This window comes from Aethalodelphis obliquidens, unplaced genomic scaffold (genome assembly GCF_003676395.1).
Source record: "Aethalodelphis obliquidens isolate GAN/ISIS:26980383/991018 unplaced genomic scaffold, ASM367639v1 scaffold9, whole genome shotgun sequence".
Classification (NCBI taxonomy): Eukaryota; Metazoa; Chordata; class Mammalia; order Artiodactyla; family Delphinidae; genus Aethalodelphis; species Aethalodelphis obliquidens.
This window is the reverse complement of record NW_020837953.1, coordinates 9,390,853-9,412,810: the sequence shown is the minus strand read 5'-3', so window position 1 is coordinate 9,412,810 and position 21,958 is coordinate 9,390,853. Positions and strand designations below refer to the sequence as shown.

Here is a 21,958-nt window from a genome sequence, read left to right as displayed (position 1 = left end):
CGACTCTAAAACATTTCCGGGTTCAAGGTGGTCGCCCAAACTATTTAGTGAGACTTCCTCCATCCTTCTCCGTTCCACTCCGGTTTTTTAACCTGGATGTGACGTCCTAAAGAACCCGACGGAAATAGAACGGAAGGAGGTGTAAAATGGCGAACCGTACTGTAAAAGATGCGCACAGCATCCACGGCACCAACCCTCAGTATCTGGTGGAGAAGATCATTCGGACGCGCATTTATGAGTCCAAATACTGGAAAGAGGAGTGCTTTGGCCTTACAGGTGAGCAAGAGCGCGCCGATCCCCCCGCCCCAACCCCGGTCATCTTGTGGCCCAGTTCTCCAGACCAGTCCGATAGGACTGGCCCCTGGGGGTGAGACTAGAGGGGAATCATTGTCATTTAGAAAAATCTGAGCGCCTACTCTGTGCCTAGTCTTGTGTTGGGCTTTGGGAACACAGATGGATCTGATAGGACCTCATTCGGAAGGGTGTCACGTTGCGGTTCTTTGAGTCATTACATGTTTAATGATAACTTGCTGGGTTCCAAACAGCACAGAGACCCTGAAGGTCTTAAAGGAATGTCAGTATGCTTGAAACCAATTCATGATCTTCCTATACTCAAATCTGGACCATTTGCAGTATTTCCACATCCCAGTCCTAATATAAATATATGCTATTCAGAGAAATATTCCAGGTAGTCTTTGATCTTTGTTTAATTCTGGCTCCTCTTTTGGAGCTGTGTTACCCCAGCGAACCGTGGCTTTCTTTACTGTAAAACGAGCATAGTAATACTGAACTTAAAGGTCAAAGGGTTGTTCTAAGGATTAAATGAAATGTATAAAAAGTGTTTGGTATAATAAAAGGAATCCAAATCGGAAAAGAAGAAGTAAAGCTGTCACTGTTTGCAGATGACATGATACTATATAGAGAGAATCCTAAAGATGCTACCAGAAAATCAATGAATTTGGTAAAGTAGCAGGATACAAAATACACAGAAATCTTTTGCATTCCTATACACTAATGATGAAAAATCTGAAAGAGAAATTAAGGAAACACTCCCATTTACCACTGCAACAAAAAGAATAAAATACCTAGGAATAAACCTGCCTAAGGAGACAAAAGACCTGTATGCCGAAAATTATAAGCCACTGATGAAAGAAATTAAAGATGATACAAACAGATGGAGAGATATACCATGTTTTTGGATTGGAAGAATCAACATTGTGAAAATGACTATACTACCCAAAGCAATGTACAGATTCAATGCAATCCCTATCAAACTACCACTGGCATTTTTCACAGAACTAGAACAAAAAATTTCACAATTTGTATGGAAACACAAAAGACCCCAAATAGCCAAAGCAATCTTGAGAAAGAAAAATGGAGCTGGAGGAATCAGGCTCCCTACTTCAGACTATACTACAGAGCTACAGTAATCAAGACAGTATGGTACTGGCACAAAAACAGAAATATAGATCAATGGAACAGGATAGAAAGCCCAGAGATAAACCCACACACATATGGTCACCTTATTTTTGATAAAGGAGGCAAGAATATACAATGGAGAAAAGACTTCCTCTTCAATAAGTGGTGCTGGGAAAACTGGACAGCTACATGTAAAAGAATGAAATTAGAACACTCCCTAACACCATACACAAAAATAAACTTAAAATGGATTAAAGACCGAAATGTAAGGCCAGACACTATAAAACTCTTAGAGGAAAACATAGGCAGAACACTCTGTGACATAAATCACAGCAAGATCCTTTTTGACCCATCTCCTAGAGAAAGGGAAATAAAAACAAAAATAAATGGTACGTAATGAAACTTAAAAGCTTTTGCACAGCAAAGGAAAACATAAACAAGATGAAAAAAGTGTTTGGTATAGTTACAGCTATATGTTAATAAAAAGCACTCAGTAATCAGTGGTGGCGGTGGTGCTGTTACCATTGTTAACTACTGCTCTGCTGTTACTGCTCTGCCACCATCCTAGCTGTGTGTCCATGGACGAGTCATATTGTTTCTCTGAGTCGCCATTAAATTTTGGAGTCATGTAAGGTTTACTTTGGGGGCTTTTTCTCATTCCATAGTTTTCTTCTTGGATGATATCCGTACCACAGTTACCTCATATATATAGATGCCTTTAAATTTATCTCTGCAGCCCAAATCTCTCCCTGAGATCTAAGTCTCTGATTCCAAGGCATGCCAACTCCATATGTGCAAAAGTGAACTCATGATGTTTTTTCCCAACACTAGGTTATGTTCCCTTGTCATATATTTTCATTGCATTCTGCATCTTCTTTCAATTACTGATCACACTTTCAATATTTTTTTTTAATGCTTTCTGCCTTGCCTGACTGTAAACTCCATAAGAGTAGTCATTGGGTCCCTCTTCTTTATCCCTCTACCTGTATCTCTGCTACTTGGCACCTAACTATAAATTGCCAACTGTAATATGGAATGAATTAATATATAAATTATCCTAAGGGAACTTGGAGAAGTCTGATTTATAAAGTGATTTCCCATTAATAGTATCTAACCTTTATTTATTTATTTATTATCTGTGTGTCAGGTAGGTATTAGCATTTGTTTCTATTATCTCATTTGATTCTTACTATAGCCCTTAACTTTGTACCTTTATTATTCAAATTTGAACTGACAGGCTCAAAGAGAGGTGAAATGACTTGCCCTAGTTCACACAGCTAGTGTTTGATTTTTTTAAAAAAATATATTTATTTATTTGGCTGAGCCGGGTCTTAGTTGTGGCATGTGGGATCTTTAGTTGTGGCATGTGGGATCTAGTTCCCTGACCAGGGACTGATCCCGGGCCCCCTGCATTGGGAGTGCAGAGTCTTAACCACTGGACCACCAAGGAAGTCCCTAGTGTTTGATTTTTTTTTTTTATACAGCAGGTTCTTATTAGTTATCTATTTTATACATATTAGTGTATGTATGTCAATCCCAATCTCCCAATTCATCACACCACCACGTCGACCCCACCCCCCACCCCACCCTCTGCCGCTTTCCCCCCTTGGTGTCCATACGTTTGTTCTCTACATCTGTATCTCTATTTCTGCCTTGCAAATCAGTTCATCTGTACCATTTTTCTAGATTCCACATATATGCGTTAATATACGATACTTGTTTTTCTCTTTCTGACTTACTTCAGTCTGTATGACAGTCTCTGAGTCCATCCACGTCTCTACAAATGACCCAATTTTGTTCCTTTTTATGGCTGAGTAATACTCCATTATATATAGGTACCACATCTTCTTTATCCATTTGTTTGTTGATGGGCATTTAGGTTGCTTCCATGACCTGGCTATTGTAAATAGTGCTGTAGTGAACATTGGGGTGCATGTGTCTTTTTGAATTATGGTTTTCTCCAGATATATGCCGAGTAGTGGGATTGCTGGGTCATATGGTAATTCTACTTTTAGTTTTTTAAGGAAACGCCATACTGTTCTCCATAGTGGCTGTATCAATTTACATTCCCACCAACAGTGCCAGAGGGTTCTCTTTTCTCCACACCGTCTTCAGCATTTGTTTGTAGATTTTCTGATGATGCCCATTCTAACCAGTGTGAGGTAATACCTCATTGTAGTTTTGATTTTCATTTCTCTAATAATTAGTGATGTTGAGCATCTTTTCATGTGCTTCTTGCCCATTTTTATGTCTTCTTTGGAGAAATGTCTATTTAGGTCTTCTGCCCATTTTTGGATTGGGTTGTTTGTTTTTTTAATATTGAGCTGCAATGAGCTGTTGATATATTTTGGAGATTAATCCTTTGTCAATTGATTCGCTTGCAAATATTTTCTCCCATTCTGAGGGTGGTCTTTTCATCTTGTTTATGGTTTCCTTTGCTGTGCAAAAGCTTTTAAGTTTCATTAGGTCCCATTTGTTTATTTTTGTTTTTATTTCCATTACTCTAGGAGGTGGGTCAAAAAAGAGCTTGCTGTGATTTATGTCAAAGAGTGTTCTTCCTCTGTTTTCCTCTAAGAGTTTTATAGTGTCCAATCTTACATTTAGGTCTTTAATCCATTTTGAGTTTATTTTTATGTATGGTGTTAGGGAGTGTTGTAATTTCATTCTTTTACGTGTAGCTGTCCAGTTTCCCAGCACCACTTATTGAAGAGACTGTCTTTTTTCCATTGTATATTTTTGCCTCCTTTTGTCATAGATTAGTTGACCATAGGTGCGTGGGTTTATCTCTGTTCCATTGATCTGTATTTCCCTAGTGTTTGATTTTGACAACAGTATTGAAAGGTTATTATCCCCATTGTCTAGATGAAGTTCGCTCAAGGTTGTGTAGCTATTGAGGAATTATTTGTTGTTATTGTTTTGTTTCTTCTAACTCTTGATCTGGCTTTTTTTTCTCCTAACATGATGCCAAGCACGGACTCTGAAGTTAGACTGCTTGGATTAAAACCCAGGCCCTGCCACTTTCTGGCTGTGGACCTTGAGCACATCACTTAATCTTTCTTAGCCCTCATTTTCCTGGCTGAAAACAAGGGCAGTGCTAGAACTTACCTCCATGGCTTGTTGTGAAGATTAAATGAAATAATATGAAATGCTTAGCAGAGTACCTGTTATATAATAATCTTTCAGTGTATATTGACTGCTGCTATTATTATTAATTATTATTACACTCTTGTTCTCCTAATATTAAACTGTTAATTCAGGAGCACCAAACGTTGAACTAGCTTTAACTTCTCTCCACTTCAAACCTGGAAAAGCTTAGTCCTGATGTGTCTGAGATGCCACTCTGTTTTTGTTTCTTAGCTGAACTTGTTGTCGATAAAGCCATGGAGTTAAGATTTGTGGGTGGTGTCTATGGTGGCAACATAAAGCCAACTCCCTTTCTGTGTTTGACCTTGAAGATGCTTCAGATTCAACCTGAGAAGGATATCATTGTAGAGTTTATCAAAAATGAAGATTTCAAGTGAGTGAAATGTTTATTAGCTAATATAAAAACTTCAATTTCATGGTCCAGAATTTGGCTTTAGTTAAGAGGAGTGAAAACAGTGTTATCTCATTTCCACAGAGTTCCACTCTAGGATTTTGCTCTTGAGCCTCTTGAGTTTGTGTTTTGTCTGTTTTGATTATATTGACCTTCTCCTTCACTGTCTCAGTCTTGATGGCTTTTCCCAAAAAAACAGTATTTCACAAACTCACTGAGCATATACTAAGCAGAAGTGAGTGCCTAATATGTTGGTAGCAGTGAATGCTTAAGGATGAAGAAAACAACATAGTGTGGTAAAGAAGAGGGAAACTTTGGTGTTAAATGTAGGTTCATGTCCAGACCCTGTTACTTATTAACTGTGACCTTGGAGAAGTTACTTAATTTTCTAAATTTTACTTTATTTACCTATAAAATGAAACAGTAATAGCAACTCAGGATAGATGTGAGGATTAAGGAAGACAGAACAGTAAATCTCCCAACACAGTGCCTGTTGCAGGGTGTACGGCCCCAAAATATAAGCTGCTCTTATTATTTTATTATCCATTTTCAAGGAGCTCACAGACAAGTATAGGAGACAGACATAATAATAGATTATTATGTGCCACCCTCTATTCTAAAAAATTTAATATAATAATTTATTTAAACTTCACAAAACCCTGTAAAATTATTATCCCTATTATATAGGGGAGGAAACTGAGGCAGAGAGAGATTGGTTTCCCCAAGGTCAAATGCTGGTAAGTGGCAAAACTAGTTTCAGAGTCCATATCCTTTGCCACTCTATTTTGTTTGTCATATACAGAAACTGTTGAGTTTCAAATGCCTACTCTTTATCCAAGTGGAGATTTGAGTGGGTAGCTGGGATATAGGAGAAAGGGAGAAGAAAGGAATCTTACAAACATTAATGGCTAGAAAACAGCTAACTTTTATTAGGCACTTACTGTGTGCTAGCTATATGCTATGCTTAGCACCTTACATACATTTTTTACTTAATACACCAAGCCATCAAATTAGGGACTATCAGGTACATTTTATAAGGATTGAGAAAGCAAGTAAATTGCCCAGTGTTACACAGTTAGTAAATAATGGAATCAGAATTTGAACCCAGATGACTTTGACTTTTTTCCATAACCAGCATTCTGCTTCCTAGCAACAATTTATATATTCATGTCTATGTAAATTGGTTGTATTGTTAGTAAATAAATCTTATACTTTCGGTTGTTAAATTTAGTATCTCATTTGATTCTTAAAATAATCCCATGAAGTAAATAGGTTGTATCTTAGTTTTACAGATGATATAATAGACCCTGAAAGTTGAGCAGCATATCCTAAGTAACCACAGCCAGTAAGTGGTAGAATGAGAACTTGAACACAGGTCTCCATATTTTAGCTATCTTTCTACTGCCCCATGCTGCTTCTAAAAATTTAGCTTTCTCATCTGCCAAAGAGAAGAAAGAACTTGTTTATCCACTACTGTCATGAGAAAAGCCAGTTGTAAAACTCAGGAACTTTGTAGGATGGCCTGTTGTTTCACTGTCATCTATCTGTCAGGTATGTCCGCATGTTGGGAGCACTTTACATGAGGTTGACAGGCACTGCAATTGATTGCTACAAGTACTTGGAGCCTCTATACAACGACTATAGGAAAATCAAGAGCCAGAACCGAAATGGAGGTGAGTATGGTGCCAGGTGTCTAGACCTTCATCCCTGAGCCAGTTTTTATTTCACCAGTATCTCTAGTGTCACATTGTCACATACATTGTGAGTGTTGCTCTTAATCCAGATTGTTACTGCCTTCCGTCAGGTCCTCCTTCTCTCTCATGGGGAGTAGCACTCCATTAGACTACTAGCGTCCTTTCGACCTTACCCAGTCTGCCCGTCTGCCTGTCTTTCCAACTGCATCTCATGTTAATCCTTGCTTTGCATCATGTGCTCCATCCCATAAAGACCTAGCTCCTGAATGACCTTCACTGTAAAATCCTTCTCCAGACCTCCCAGGCAAGGTTAGTTTTCCATACATTACACCTTCACAGTTCTTTCTACTGGCCTCTCTTGTACGATACTTCACCCTGCAGTATATAGACTGTACTCATGCTTATGTAGGAATCCCACTGAAAAATAATAAGTGTATCCAGGAGGGGCAGCTCCATACCTTTTACAAAGAGACATATTTTGTGGTAAAATGGGATTCAGGGAATGCAGTCAGAACTTTTTCTCACTTAGTATCATAACAAAAGACTAGTAGCATTTGCCTTTACCCTCTACATATTACACTAAGGAGTAGAAGTTAAGAATTTGGTATTATTCTTTAAACTTTTATTAACTTATTCATTCATTGAATAAATACATATTAGGTGTCAATGTTATGGCAGGTACTATGCTATGTACTGAAAATAATATGGTGAACAAGATGGACATGGTCATGGCCATCATGAAATTACTTAGTTATGACTCTATTATGTTAAACTAAGACAGGAGTTTTAAACCTAGTGACAATTTGGGCCAGATATTTCTTCGTTGTGGGGAGCTGTCCAGTGCATTATAGGATGTTTAGCAGCGTCCCTGGCTTCTACCCACTAGAGCACCCCATAGTTGCAGGGGGCAACACCACTGAACTAAGAACCAAGAACCACTGAACTAAGGTAATGTTTACCATAGAAATTCTAAGAAGCTATTGCTCCACTTACCATATAAGATACATGATTCTTAAAAATAGCAAATCACTATGTTGTACACCTGGAACTAATATAATGTTGTAAGTCAATTATACATCAATTTAAAAAAAGTTTGCTGACCTGTGCAGGGGAAAAGATACATATTCTATATTCAGGAACTTAGTGGGTTCACATGAGAAATTGTACTTGAGTTATAAATTTTATTCATGAACATTACCCCATTACAATTCAGGACTCTTTGTGCTTGTTTTTTGTGTCTCTCCTGCTAATTGGGACAGCTTCATTCATCCCTTTATCCCCAGCTCCTAGAAGAGGCATGGCACATAAATGGCCTCAATAAAAGAGAGTTGAATGAATGAAGATAGGTGGTGATGACAAGAATATGAAAGGCTGTAGTTTGAGCCCAGGTTTGACAGTAGTCCCTTCAGTGTAACTGCCACACTGCAATAGCTTTATTAGTGAATGTGCAGGCAAAGGGAAGCTGCAGAGAATTCACACTTTCTATACCAAGTACCCTGTTAGATATCTTACATAAAGAATCTTACACTTCTTTTACTTTTTGGCTATTTAAATTTATTTCCTAGTTACTTGAGCTTATTATTTTTCTTTCAGAGTTTGAACTGATGCATGTGGATGAATTTATTGATGAACTACTGCACAGTGAGAGAGTCTGTGATATCATTCTGCCCCGGCTACAGGTAAGAGATAAAGGTCATACACACACAATACACAGTACACAATAAAATGTGTGTAAAGATCTCTTTACACGCATACATGATAAAACACCATGGAGCTCAGAATCTTCTTTTTTTTTTTAATTGAAGTATAGTTGATGTACAATATTATGTAAATTATAGGTATACAGTATAGTGATTTACAATTTTTAAGGGTTCTACTCCATTTATAGTTATTATAAAATATTGGCTATATTCCCTGCATTGTACAGTATATCCTTAGAGTTTATTGTATACCTAATAGTTTGTTCCTCTTAATTCCCTCTCCCCCCTTCCCTCTCCCCTCTGGTAACCACTGGTTTGTTCTCTGTATCTATGAGTCTGCTTCTTTGTTACATTTACTAGTTTGTTGTATTTTTTAGATTCTACATATAAGTGATATCATACAGTATTTGTCTTTCTCTGTCTGATTTATTTCACTTAGAATAATATCCTCCAATACTGCATAGCACAGGGAACTATGCTCAGTACTCTGTAATAACCTAAATGGGAAAAGAATTTGAAAAAGAATAGATACAAGTATATGTATAACTGAACCACTTCACTGTACAGCTGAATCATTTTACTGTACACTGTACTGTACTGTACTCCATTATGAAATAAAATTTTTTAAATAAATAAATAATTTTAAAATAATAATAATATCCCCCAAGTCCATCCATGTTGCTGCAAATGGCAAAATTCCATTCTTTTTTATGGCTGAGTAGTATTCCATTGTATATATATATATACTGCATTTTCTTTTTTGTTCCAAATATACATATATTATTATATTTCTTTATAAAAAATTAATGTAATTATGACAATATACTTTAGGTTTTTTAAAAAAGATTTTATTGGAGTATAGTTGATTTACAAGGTTGTATTAGTTTCAGGTGTAAAGTGAATCAGTTATACATATATCCACTCTTTTTTAGATTCTTTTCCCATATAGGTCATTACAGAGTATTGACTAGAGTTGCCTGTGCTATACAGTAGGTCCTTATTAGTTATCTATTTTATATATAATAGTGTGTATATGTCAATCCCAATCTCCCAATTTATTTCTCCCCCCTCTTCCCCCTCTGCTAACCATAAGTTTGTTTTCTGCATCTGTGACTGTTTTGTAAATCAGTTCATTTTTACCATTTTTTTAAGATTCCACATATAAGTGATACCATATATTTGTCTTTCTCTGTCTGACTTCACTCAGTATGACAATCTCTAGGTCCATCCATGTTGCTGCAAGTGGCATTATTTTGTTTTTTTTAATGGCTGAGTAATATTCCATTGCATATACGTACCACATCTTCTTTATTCATTCATCTGTTGATGGACACTTAGGTTGCTTCCATGCCTTGGCAATTGTAAATAATACTTCTGTGAACATTGGTGTGCATGTATCTTTTCAAATTAGTGGTTTTGGGTTTTTTTGGGTATTTACCCAGGAGTGGACTTGCTGAGTCATATGGCAGTTGTGTTTTTATTTTTTTTGAGAAACCTCCATAATGTTTTCCACAGTGGCCGCACCAATTTACATTCCCACCAATACTATATGAGGGTTCCCTTTTCTCCACATCCTCGCCAACATTTGTTATTTGCATTTTTTGTGATGATAGCCATTCTGACAAGTGTGAGGTGATATCTCATTGTGGTTTTTTTGATTTGCATTTCCCTGATGATTAGTCATGTTGAACATCTTTTCATGTGCCTGTTGGCCATCTGCATGTCACCTTTGGAAAAATATCTATTTAATTCTTCTGCCCATATTTTTTAATGGGGTTGTTTGCTTTTTTCTTATGGTCCTCCTAATTAGCAGTCTTCATGTCTATGAGAAAGATAGGAGATTGGGAGTGAGAAGAAAACAGAAAAAGTGATTGAAGGGTAGGGCTTTAAAAGTGAATAACACAAGAAAATTTTGTTCTTTAAAATGTTATATTATTAAGGAGATTGTAGTAGAGTAGGTTTTTAAGCTTTGTGAGCAGTTTTTCAAATTGATCTTCATATAAAAATCTAGGATATAAAACAGATGAAAGGAAGGTCAGGAATGGGAGACTGATCCACCTTAAATATCATCTTTATCGTCTTACCTCCCTTTCCTAGTGAGAAATAATTGTCCGTGAAGCATCTTTCAAGAATGAGTCTTACAGCATATGATTTTTAAAATAATATTGTAAAATACAAAGAGAAAACAGATATAGTAGGTAGCCTAAAGAGAAAGGGAATGGTCTATAGTGGAGAGTTGAAATTTATCCATGTTGTTGCACATTTCAATAGTTTTTTATTTCATTTGTTGCTGAATAGTATTCCATTGTATGGATATACCACAATTTGTTTACCCATTCATCTGTTTATGCAGAATTGCAGGGTACAAGGTCAATGTACAAAAATCGGTTGTATTTCTATACACTAGCTATAAACAACTGGAATTTGAAATTTTGCTAAAAAGGTACCATTTACAACAGCATCAAAAAATTTAAAATAGGGCTTCCCTGGTGGCGCAGTGATTGAGAGTCCACCTGCCGATGCAGGGGACACGGGTTCGTGCCCCAGTCCAGGAAGGTCCCACATGCCGCGGAGTGGCTAGGCCTGTGAGCCATGGCCGCTGAGCCTGCGCGTCCGGAGCCTGTGCTCCACAACGGGAGAGGCCACAACAGTGAGAGGCCCGTGTACGGGGTAAAAAAAAAAAAAAATTTTAAAATAATTAAGGATAATTTTGTCAAAAGATGTGTAAGACTTAAAACTATAAAACATTGCATTACTGATGGAAATGAAAGAAGACTTAAGTAAATGGAGATATATCATGTCCGTGGTATATTTTATACCATGACTTAGAATTGTTAAGTTGTCAATTCTCCCAAATTAATCTGTAGATTCAATTCAGTTCCAGTCAAAATCCAAATAAAATTTGATATAACTTGACAAACTGATTCTCAAATTTATGAATATGCAGAGGACCTAGAATATCTAAAACAACTTTGAAAAAGAACAAATTAGGAGGACAAACACTACCTGATTCCAAGACAGTGTTGTGTTGGCATAAAGCTAGACAAGTAAATAAATGGAACAAAGTAAAGGGACCAGAAATAAGTGTACATATATATGGTCAGTTGGTTTTCTACAGAGATGTTAGGGCAATACAATTGAGAAAGGATAATCTTTTCCACAAATGGTGCTAAAACAGTTGAATATCTGTATGGAAACCAATGAATCTCTACCCTTAGCTCATAAACTTGAAGGGGATAATAGTCTCATAAAAGCTAAGAGTATAACATAAAGAAGGAAAACATAGGTGAAAATCTTAGTGACCTTGGGTTTGACAAATTCCTATAATAAGACATAAAACCATGAATTATTTATTAAAAATTAATAAATTGGCCTTTATAAAAATTAAAAACTTGCCTTTCAAAAGACACTATTACAAAACTAAAAAGGCAGGCCACAGACTGGAAGAATATATTTGCGCAACATATATCCACCAAAGTTCTTGAATCTACACTATATAAAGGACTCTTGAACTGAATAACAACTCAGTGGACAAATGAACAAAAGATTCTAACAGACATTTTACCAAAGAAAATATATAGTTGGCCAATAGCACATAAAAAGTTGTTCCGTACCGTTAATCATTATGGAAATGCAAATTAAAGGCACAGTAATATACACTACATACCTAGTAGAATGTGACCTTGACCCTATCAGGTGTTGGCGAGGATGTGGAGGAACTGGAAGTCTCCATATCCTATTGGTGACAATATAAAATGGTACAACCTCTTTGGAAAAGTTTGCCAGTTTCTTAAGAAGTTAACCATACAATCCAGCTATTCCACTTCTAGGTATTTACTTGAGAAATGAAAGCTCATGTCCACACAAAGACATAAGCACAGATAATCATAACAGTTTTATTTGTAATGGCCAGAAACTGGAAACATCCCAAATGTCCATCAAGTGAATGGACACAAATTGTGATGTGTCCATACATTGGTACTACTCAGCAGCAAAAATGAACTATGGATGCACAACAGCGTGGATGAATCACAAAGTAATTGTGCTGAGTGAAAAAAGACAAAAAGCTGTATGTACTGTATAATTCCTTTCTAATAAATGTAAACTATAGTGACAAAAAGGAACAGTGGTTGCCTAGGTGCAGGGTAAGGGAGTGGGGAGGAAAGGGAATGAGAAATCACAAAGGAGCACAAGTAAACTGTTGGGTGGGGTGGATTTATCCATTATATTGATATAGTGGCTTACAGTTGTATACAGTACGACTCAACACTCATCAAATTGTATACTTTAAAAATGTACAGTTTATTGTGTATCGATTATACCTCAGTGAAACTATAAAATGTATTGCAAAAGTCATTGGAATACCTGTAGAGTAAGGGTCTTTTGCTCTTAGTGCTCTACTATTCTCTTATTCTGATGTCTATGTAAGAATCAGCAGCATTAATGAAAGGGTCGCAGAAACAGTGTTTAAGATGGGGGATGGGAGCAAATTCTTAAGTTTTAAGCAACCACAGAAACCCAAACTGGGAGGATCCAGAACTTCAGGTCTCTTTTTTGATCCTACTGCAGCTCAGTAATTTTGAAGCAATTTGCTGTATCCCACCTGCTTTTGAGGTGCTCATTTCCTTGCTAGATATAAACTAAAAGGAGTAATTTAAAGATCAAAGGTCACATAGTGTATGATTCTCTTTATACGGTATATTCAGACTAGGCAAATACATAGAGACAAAGCAGATTCGCGGTTACCAGGGGTTTCAGGGAAGGGGGAATGAGGAGTGATTACTTAATAGGTATGGGGTGTTTTTCTGGTGTGATGAGAAAGTTTTTAAACTAGTGAGAGGTGGTCATGGAATAGCATTGAATTTTATACTTTAAAATTGTTAATTGTGTATTATGTGAATTTCACCTCAATAAAAAACAGATCAAAGGGATCTGAAAAACTTCAAAGTAGAGAATAGAATGGATTACAGATACATAATAAATGGGTGAGGTAAATTTGCTCGAGGCAGCAAACCAGATGGATAAATGTAGTTGGTAGATGAGTGCTCACACTTAAATGCAATGAACCACTCCTCCTCCACAGTGACTCAGTTACAGAAAATCCTAGAAAATAATCCTGAAAATTATTTCTTCTTTTCCATATTGGCTACTGTAGACTGTGTAGTGAAAAGAATGACATTTAAAATCTGAAAACCTGATTTCAGGGCCCAATTCTCACATTTATTATCCTTAGCTGCTACTGTTATTTTTAGAAATACTGCAAGAAATGGAATATTCTGAAGTGCAGTCAGTTGTAACTAAGGGTTCCAAAGCTTGGTCATCTCTAAGCAAGCATATTGATGCAAATGAGGTAGTCTGCCTGGAGGCTAGAAGGAAAGACCACAAAGCAGGACCCTCACTGAGTAGAGAGAAATTGAAATATGACTGATACCTGTTATGTCACCAAGGGGTGTGTTCCGGTGTGGGCCTCTCTATGTCCTGGATGAAATGACCCTTAAGACCACCTTCTGCTTTGATTTCTGTTCCTATTAAGCAACTCATAGGGCATCAATTTAGCTTCTCATGTGCCCTGACATTAGCAAGGAGTTGCTCTGGAATGAATTCTAATTTTGTCAAACAAATACTGTAAGTTAATACACTGACTTCAGTCACTTCCAAGTCTGGTGAACATTAGGGATTCTAGATGCCCTGTCTGATGCAGTCCTAGATCCCAGACTGTGGTGATCCTTTCCAAGGAGCCCTTTTTCAAGGGATTGACTTCACTAAATGGCATCTTTGTCTCATTTCTCCTAATCTTCATAGAATTTTGTTAGTGATGAGTGAGAGCAAAATAGAGAACAAATGTTACTATTTATTTTAGGGCTATCCAATGATCTCTATGTCCTTGGCACAAAAGATGGTAAGGGGTCTTATGACCCAGTCCATTTGTCAGTTTTAAACTCACCTTTGCCTTTCAGGTCCTTAGTCACTCAGTAAGGACTACTAAGCCACATCTTAGAAGAAGTGGAACCAGGAAATGGATTGTTTATATCCTGAGCCTTGTTCAAAATGCATGACTGTAGACAGCTACCCTAAATCCTGGGTCTAGTCGAGAGTTGGTGCTACTTCAGAGCAGGACCCAAACCCCCAAACTGGGCTGAGTCTCAATGGATCTCTTGGGATAGATTCTGGTCTGAGCCTCTCCTGGCAGAACTACCAGCCAACAGTCTCAAACTATTGGCCCTTGTGTGTGAAGCCCATATTTTTTATTCAAGGCTATACCCATACTGATTGATATTCTAGTGACCTTAGAATATAAGATCACAGGGAGTAGAGGCAATAGAAAAGTGATGCTCTCTTCCACTTTGTATTTATCTCTTTACAGGGGAACTTAAAAAATATATATAGATTCCAGGTATGCGAAACTCCTTAGGAAAATCTTGAATTGTCTAGGATGTCTTTGAAATGAAATTGCCTCACCTGCTGCACCATAGGTTTTCTCTCACTCCCAGAAGCCCAGTGTTGCAGCTTCAGGACATAGAGGAGATAGCAAGCCCCCCCAACTCTGTGTTCTCTTTAGAAACGCTATGTGCTAGAGGAAGCTGAGCAACTGGAGCCTCGGGTTAGTGCTCTAGAAGAAGACATGGATGACGTGGAGTCCAGCGAAGAGGAGGAAGAAGAGGATGAGAAGGTCAGACACCTGGGAGCTTAAGGGTTGGAGGAGGGAAAGTTACAGGGAATGGGAATGGTCTTTTTTGTTTTGTTTTCAAACTTTAATTTTTAACTTTCTTCAACCAAAAAATACAATATGTAGTCATTATATAGGATTTATAGTTAAATAGACCTTGATCCATATCTCAGCTTTGCTGTTTACTAGCTGTATAATCTTGTGCAAATTACATAATCACCATTTTCTCTTCTATAAAGCAAGGATTATGAAACCTTTCTTTTAGGACTGTTGTGAGCATTAAATGAAATTATATAGTATATACATAAAGCCATTAGCTTTGGGACATAATTGCCTAATAAGTGGTAGCTATTAAATACTTCGGACAAAAACAATACTCTTCATAATTGAATGCATACTAAGGAGTAAGCCTAGTTTAGGGGGAAAAAACCACCTACTGCATGGTCATGTTCTTTCACTACTTGTTAAAATGCTGAAAAGTTGAAAACAAGCAAGCTGTCAGGGAGCAGTCAGGTAAACTATTATAGCAATTCAACAGACTATTAGGCCACCATTAAAAGTATTATGAGAAGTATATGATAGGGACTTCCCTGGCGGTCCAGTGGTTAAAACTCCACGCATCCATTGCAAGGGGTGCAGGTTCGATCCCTGGTCAGGGAACTAAGATCTGGCATAACGTGTGGTGTGGCCCAAAGAAAAAAGCATATGATAATGTGGAAATGATTGTGGTGATGTTAAAGAAAAAAAAAAGGATCTAAAACATTTGTGATTAAAATTATAAGAACATGTATAGAAAAAGGCTGGGGGAAATATAAGAAATTCTGGCCTATGGATACTGAGACAGTGTAGATGGAAGTGTAGCTCTGAGCTAGTAGGCTCCATCTAAGTTAAGTGCTAAAGGAAGCGCAATCATTCATGAATTGAAAGCCAGGCAAGGCTGAGGTGCTTATTCTGTGGTGAGAGGACCAAAAGTAGGCATTCTTTTTTTTTTTTTAATGGAAAATTTAATCATATACCAAAGTGGAGAGAATGTGTCTCCATCTACCCATCACCTAGCTTCAACAATGATCAACTCAGCTGTTTTGTTTCCTCCACATCTCTACCCAATTGTCCCTCACCAGTTACCTTGAAGCAGATCACAGCCATCATATATTTCATAATATTTCAGAAAAGACAAGGGCCCCTTTTTTAAGCAAAACTATGTACCATCATCACCCCCCAAATGAACAATGATGCCTTAATCTCATTAAATATTCAGTGTTCACATTTCCCCAGCTATCCTACATTTTTAACAGTCTGAACTAGTATTCAAAGAAGGTCCATAAATTGTAACTGGTTCATCTTGTAGTCTGTCAGTTCCATCCATTGTTAATTTTTCCTCTTGCAGATTTTAAATATATCAGGTCATAACATTCTGTACATATTCTCACAATCTGTATTTTTGTGATTGTGTCCCTGTGGTATCACTTATCGTGTTCATTTGTCCCTTGTATTTTCTGTAAACTAGTACTTGAGTCTAGAGGCTTTAATTGGATTTGGGGTTTTTATCCCCTTTGGAGTGGAGCAACACTACTTCATAGGTAATAGTGTGTACTGCCCCCAGGATGAGCAAAGTCTGGCTGTCGCTCTTTTTGTAATATTAGGAGCCACTGATGATCTTTGCCTAGATTCATTAGGGGTTGTAAAATGGTGATATTCTAATTATTTCTTCATCATTTGTTACCTGTAACACTGCTATAAAGAGAAACCTCCCAAATCAACATTTAGTTTTTCATAGGTACAGTTTATATAAGGTAAGATAAATTATTTCCCTTTATCAGTTTTTAAAATAATGAGTTGATTTGATAGTATCCTCCCAAGGAGGAAAGCTCTCTTGCCCTTGGTAACACTGTGAGTTCATGGATTTAAGCATATTTGGTGTGTTTTGGACCATTATTGTCCTTGTTGATGCTCAAATTGTCCCATCTTTGGCCAGTGGGGGCCCCTCAACTTGACTTGTGAGGCTTTTTGATACAATCATAGTAGTCTCAGCCCCTTGCTTTCTGATATATGTTCTAGTCATGTCTTGTTACCTTCTAGCCTGGACCTAGAATTAGCCAGTTTTCCAAGAAGCCCTTGGTTGCATTAATTGGGATATGATATTTAGAGACCACAGTCTGGGCTCATTGCTACAGCTGTGTTTCTAGGACTTTACAGTTAACAAAGCTAAGGGAAAATTTTTTTTAAGCTTCAAGTACACTATGAGTTTGTACTTATTAATCTTATCGATCTTACATCTGCATCTCTTTTCTTTCACGTTGGAAATCCCATCTTCTTAAGAAGCATACTTACTTACCTCTCACTACTCTTACATAGTCCCAGAATAATGGTACCAGCACTAAACAATAATGGATTAGAAACATTAAAAAAAATTTATTTGCTTGTTTTGTCCTTAGGGTTATCCATGTATTCAAATTACTGTTTTAAAGTCACTTGGAGGTGGAATTTGGGACGGAATGGGGAGGAGAGTGTAAACTGTGTTCCTAGATGGTTGTCTATAAGCCTGTGCTCATCACTGACCCATTCTAACTCTTTTCCAGTTGGAAAGAGTGCCGTCACCTGATCACCGCCGGAGAAGCTACCGAGACTTGGACAAGCCCCGGCGCTCTCCCACACTACGCTATCGAAGGAGTAGGAGTCGGTCTCCCAGAAGGTTAGGGCCCTAGTCATTGGCCTCTTCCAGGGAGACTTTAAGCACTGTAGCGTAGAAGTTTGGACTTCATGGAAGAAAAAATGCCAGCCTATGGATAATGTCTGCTTGTCAATGTATTAGTTGCTACAAAACAACCACTCACAAAACCTCAGTGGCAGACATTTATTTAGTTCACAGGTCTGTGGTCAGTGGTTTAAGCTGGGCTTAGATAGGAGGTTTTTTGAGTATAAACTATGGTCCCTCATCTGGTGCAATCAGTTGTCTTTTGGCTAGTATAGGACAGCCTTAGCTAGGATGACTGGAGCAGCTCATCTCTTCTCTATGTGTGTCACATTCTAGGCTAGGTTAGGCCTGTTCCCATGGCAGTGGCAGAATACAAGAGCAAACAAGCCCAACCATGCAAGTATCTTTCCAGTATCTGCTTGCATCACATGTACAAGTATCCCATTGGCCAAAGCAAGTCACGTGGCCAATCCCAGACTTGGAGTCAGAGGGTATTAAAGTTACATGACAAAGGACATGGATAACAGAGTTGGGTGAAGAATTGGGGTAATTTTTGCAATTTACGATATCCAGTGCACCTACTAAGGTTCTTCTTTCTCTTTTTTCTTTCCGTATAGGCGGAGTCGGTCTCCCAAAAGAAGGAGGTAGGCCTTTAGTGACTTGTGATGAAGGATAGGGATTTGGGGAGGGGGATGCTGTTGTTGTGTTTATACTGTCGGACAGATGTGGGAGTCTGACCAGTTATTTCCACAGCCCCTCCCCTCGCCGAGAAAGGCATCGGAGCAAGAGTCCAAGACGTCATCGCAGCAGGTCCCGAGACAGACGGCATAGATCCCGCTCCAAGTCTCCGGGTATAGCATTTGGGCCTTTTGCTATTGGTTGTCTTAAAGAAATGTAATAGGAGCAATTAGCCTCCTGCAGTACAGTAGTACCTTACTTTATTATTGTCTAGGAAAAAAGGAAGTGGATATAGAATTTGAAAATTAGACTTCACATCTTAACTGTCACTTACCAGCTTTGTTGATAGGAGGATGAGCTTCAGTTTTTTCATCTGAAATTATAGGAGTAAGACTTAACAGATTAGTGGTAAATACCCAATGTGATATTTTTGAAATTTAGCCATAAAGCCTTGTGAATACATATGAAGTGAGTTCAGTTCTCTGCTACCAACAGTGTCCCTATCATAGGCCAAAAAATATTAAGCCAATGAAAGGAATTGGGAGAAATGACAGTGGAGGAATAGGAGGGTAGAATCTCATTCAATAGCCTTTTCTTCCCCAGGTCATCACCGTAGTCACAGACACAGGAGCCACTCAAAGTCTCCTGAAAGGTATGGATTAACCTCTATTTTGACTTAAGAATTTCACTCTTTATTCAGAAATTAAAGTCCCAATTACAACTAAGGTGGACCTGAAATTTTCTTGTATTGATGGAGACACTCAGGAATTCTCCTTAATTACAGTACAAAGTTGGGCTGTTGCCCTGAAAATTACTAGAATTATATATACTGTGTTTTGTTTTTCCTTTGTAGGATTGCAGCTTTCGATAAAGGCATGAGCTTTAATCTCAGGAGACCTGGGGTTCAGTCCCAACTTTTAACACTTAACAGTTGAGTGACATTGGACAAGTCACTTTCATTTGATAAATTTTTATTAGAAACTTCTATATGCTGTACACTGTTAGGTGCACTCAATCTCTCAGAGGTCATTTCCTCAATGGTAAATTTTGGAGAATGCCTAACTTGGTGTTACTCTTAAACATAAAAACACCAAGTATATTTATGAATGTTGGGTATCATCTCTGTCCCCATCAGTGTTAGCATATCCCAGTCTTCCTCAAAAGTCCTTGCCCAGGTTCCCAAACAGCTGTTAAATTTAATGATTTGTATGTGTTGCCATTTCAGATCTAAGAAAAGCCACAAGAAGAGCCGGAGAGGGAATGAGTAACAGACTCAGTTTGGTTTTAGTCCAAGTGGCCTTCTGTGGAGATAAAGGCATCTGTCTATGTGCAAGAATGAAGATCTACTCCCCAGGCAGCTATGAGAATATTCTGGATTTTTTTTTTTTTTTTTACCAAAAGTTTCTTCACTTTTTCTTTTTTAAATGAAAGAGGTGCTGAGTTTTGTATCTTGTTTTGAATCATAATCCACATGTTTGTTTGAGTGATAATGCTTCCTAAGGGCTGCTTTTGACCTCTTTGTACAACCAACCTTGTTTGTACTCAAATTTATGAGGGTAGAATGGACTGGAACAGAAGGTATGAAACAAGGGGAGGATGTGGCCACCTGGTGACCCTCTTGTTATTAAATTTGACACACCCATTTCCTGTTTTTCTGTGGTTTAGTTTTGGTTTACACTGTGATTAGAACTGTTCTGAGAATCCTGAGATTTGTGCTGCTGCTTGCTGTACCGTTAAAAAACCAAGTCAGTAAAATATATTAGCTCCAAGTTTTATTTCTAGCAGCAGCAAGTGGTAATAAACATGAAAACTGACTGGTTAGCAGCAGCTTTATAAGAAAAGAATGAATTCAGTTTGTAAGGCTTCTTCTGGATCATTTAACAGTTGCACTGAATGTTCAACAAACAGTAAAACTTAACACTTTCTATATAGCGTTCTTCCACAGTGTTGTTTCTTCTTCCCCACAGCCTTGAATTCCAGATTAAGGTGCTCAGCGCCTTTATACTACGGGCATTGACATTATCAAATCTAGACAGTAGTAGTACGGCAACTAGGTTGAAAAAATTTGATGGAGAGAAAAGTATCTAATGCCACTCAGGGTTTTAACCTGAATTGCTGGACAACAGCACCATTCACATAACCAGAAAATACAGCAGGAAGAGACCAGGTTTTAGAGGGGTAGGTAAGGTAGTGAGGGTTGTGGTAGTAGTGAAAATGATGCATTCAGTTTAACTTGAAGTTTAATTTGAGACAGCTAAGGTATATCTAGATAAAGCCCATACATCGTAAATAAAAGCACAGTGATCCAACCCTGAATTGAGGTAATTGTGGAAGGTGTAGAATTGAATGCAGTGCCCAGGGAGATGTATGTATATGTAAGAAAAGCCAGTAATAGAATCATAGGCAACACCAACACTGTTGAGGAAGAAGTGCAAACACCGATTGAAAACTGAAATGAATCATTCAGAAAGGTAGAGGAAATAGAGTGGGTTTAGAAGCTAAGGACACAGAAGTAAAATAAGGACTGAATAGTGTCCACGGGTATTGATAATCAAGAGGGTGTTGGGGTCTTTGCTAGAAGAGTTTTGTCTACCTGTTCTTACCTTTCCTCCTTTAAAAAGGAAAAAATGATCAAATGATTTCCTGCAGCTCTGTCCTTGGCAAGAATTGTGAAGACCAGCTGCCTCACAGGATCCAGTTTCTTGGGAAGTCATATTTGGTCATAGGATAAACATCCTATTGCTTGCTGTTGAACTTAAGGACTTTTGCGTCAATATTAAAGCATTTTGGGATCATATTTGAGATTTCATGTTCTTCACTGATTGCTCTCCTGATAATATCTGAGCTAATGTTGTCCATAAGAGCTATTATGGTTCATCATACAACTATATATAGGACTGCCTTTAAAAATTAAATATAAGCACCTCTATTTGTATCTGCTATAGAGTCCTAGCAGTTATTTCTTTATCAAAGTGTTCTAAATGGAAAGAAATGTATGCTGGCTGAATGACCTTTGGACCAACCAAGTCATCATCCAGTATACTGTTAAAATAAAATTTTAAAAGTATACTTTATTATTAAACTATAAAAATTTAGAAACCCACCCCAAAACCCCAATAATTTTTTTTTTTTTTTTGCGGTACGCAGGCCTCTCACTGTGGTGGCCTCTCCCGTTGCAGAGCACAGGCTCCGGACGCACAGGCTCAGCGGCCATGGCTCATGGGCCCAGCCGCTCCACAGCATGTGGGATCTTCCCGGACCGGGGCACGAACCCGTGTCCCCTGCATCGGCAGGCGGACTCTCACCCACTGCGCCACCAGGGAAGCCCCCCAATAATTTTTAATACCAGAAATAAACCTCCCCAAGCATAAACTATAAACTTAAAGCATACTTAAGAGTGGGACGTGTCAAACCTCTCTCTAGAGATCATTTTGATAAATTACAGAATTGTAGAAGAGATGAATTTAGTACAGACTTTGCTGAAGGACCATTTCTGTCAACTATGTGCTAGCCTACTGGATGAGTGAGGCCTTGGAACTATATAGCTTTACAACTTTTGACTAGCCTATA

General features: G+C 37.9%; 1 protein-coding gene across 1 annotated transcript; it reads left to right on the top strand.

Annotated features, from left to right (window-relative positions):
• Positions 1–17: 17 nt before the first annotated feature.
• Positions 18–21,323, top strand: PRPF38A (pre-mRNA processing factor 38A). The gene is made up of 10 exons (XM_027108542.1): positions 18–276; positions 4,777–4,936; positions 6,506–6,627; positions 8,242–8,327; positions 14,908–15,018; positions 17,595–17,707; positions 18,328–18,354; positions 18,464–18,561; positions 18,992–19,040; positions 19,614–21,323. Exons 1-10 carry the CDS (start codon positions 147–149, stop codon positions 19,654–19,656), a joined length of 939 nt encoding a protein of 312 aa, XP_026964343.1. The 5' UTR covers positions 18–146; the 3' UTR covers positions 19,657–21,323.
• Positions 21,324–21,958: the final 635 nt, after the last annotated feature.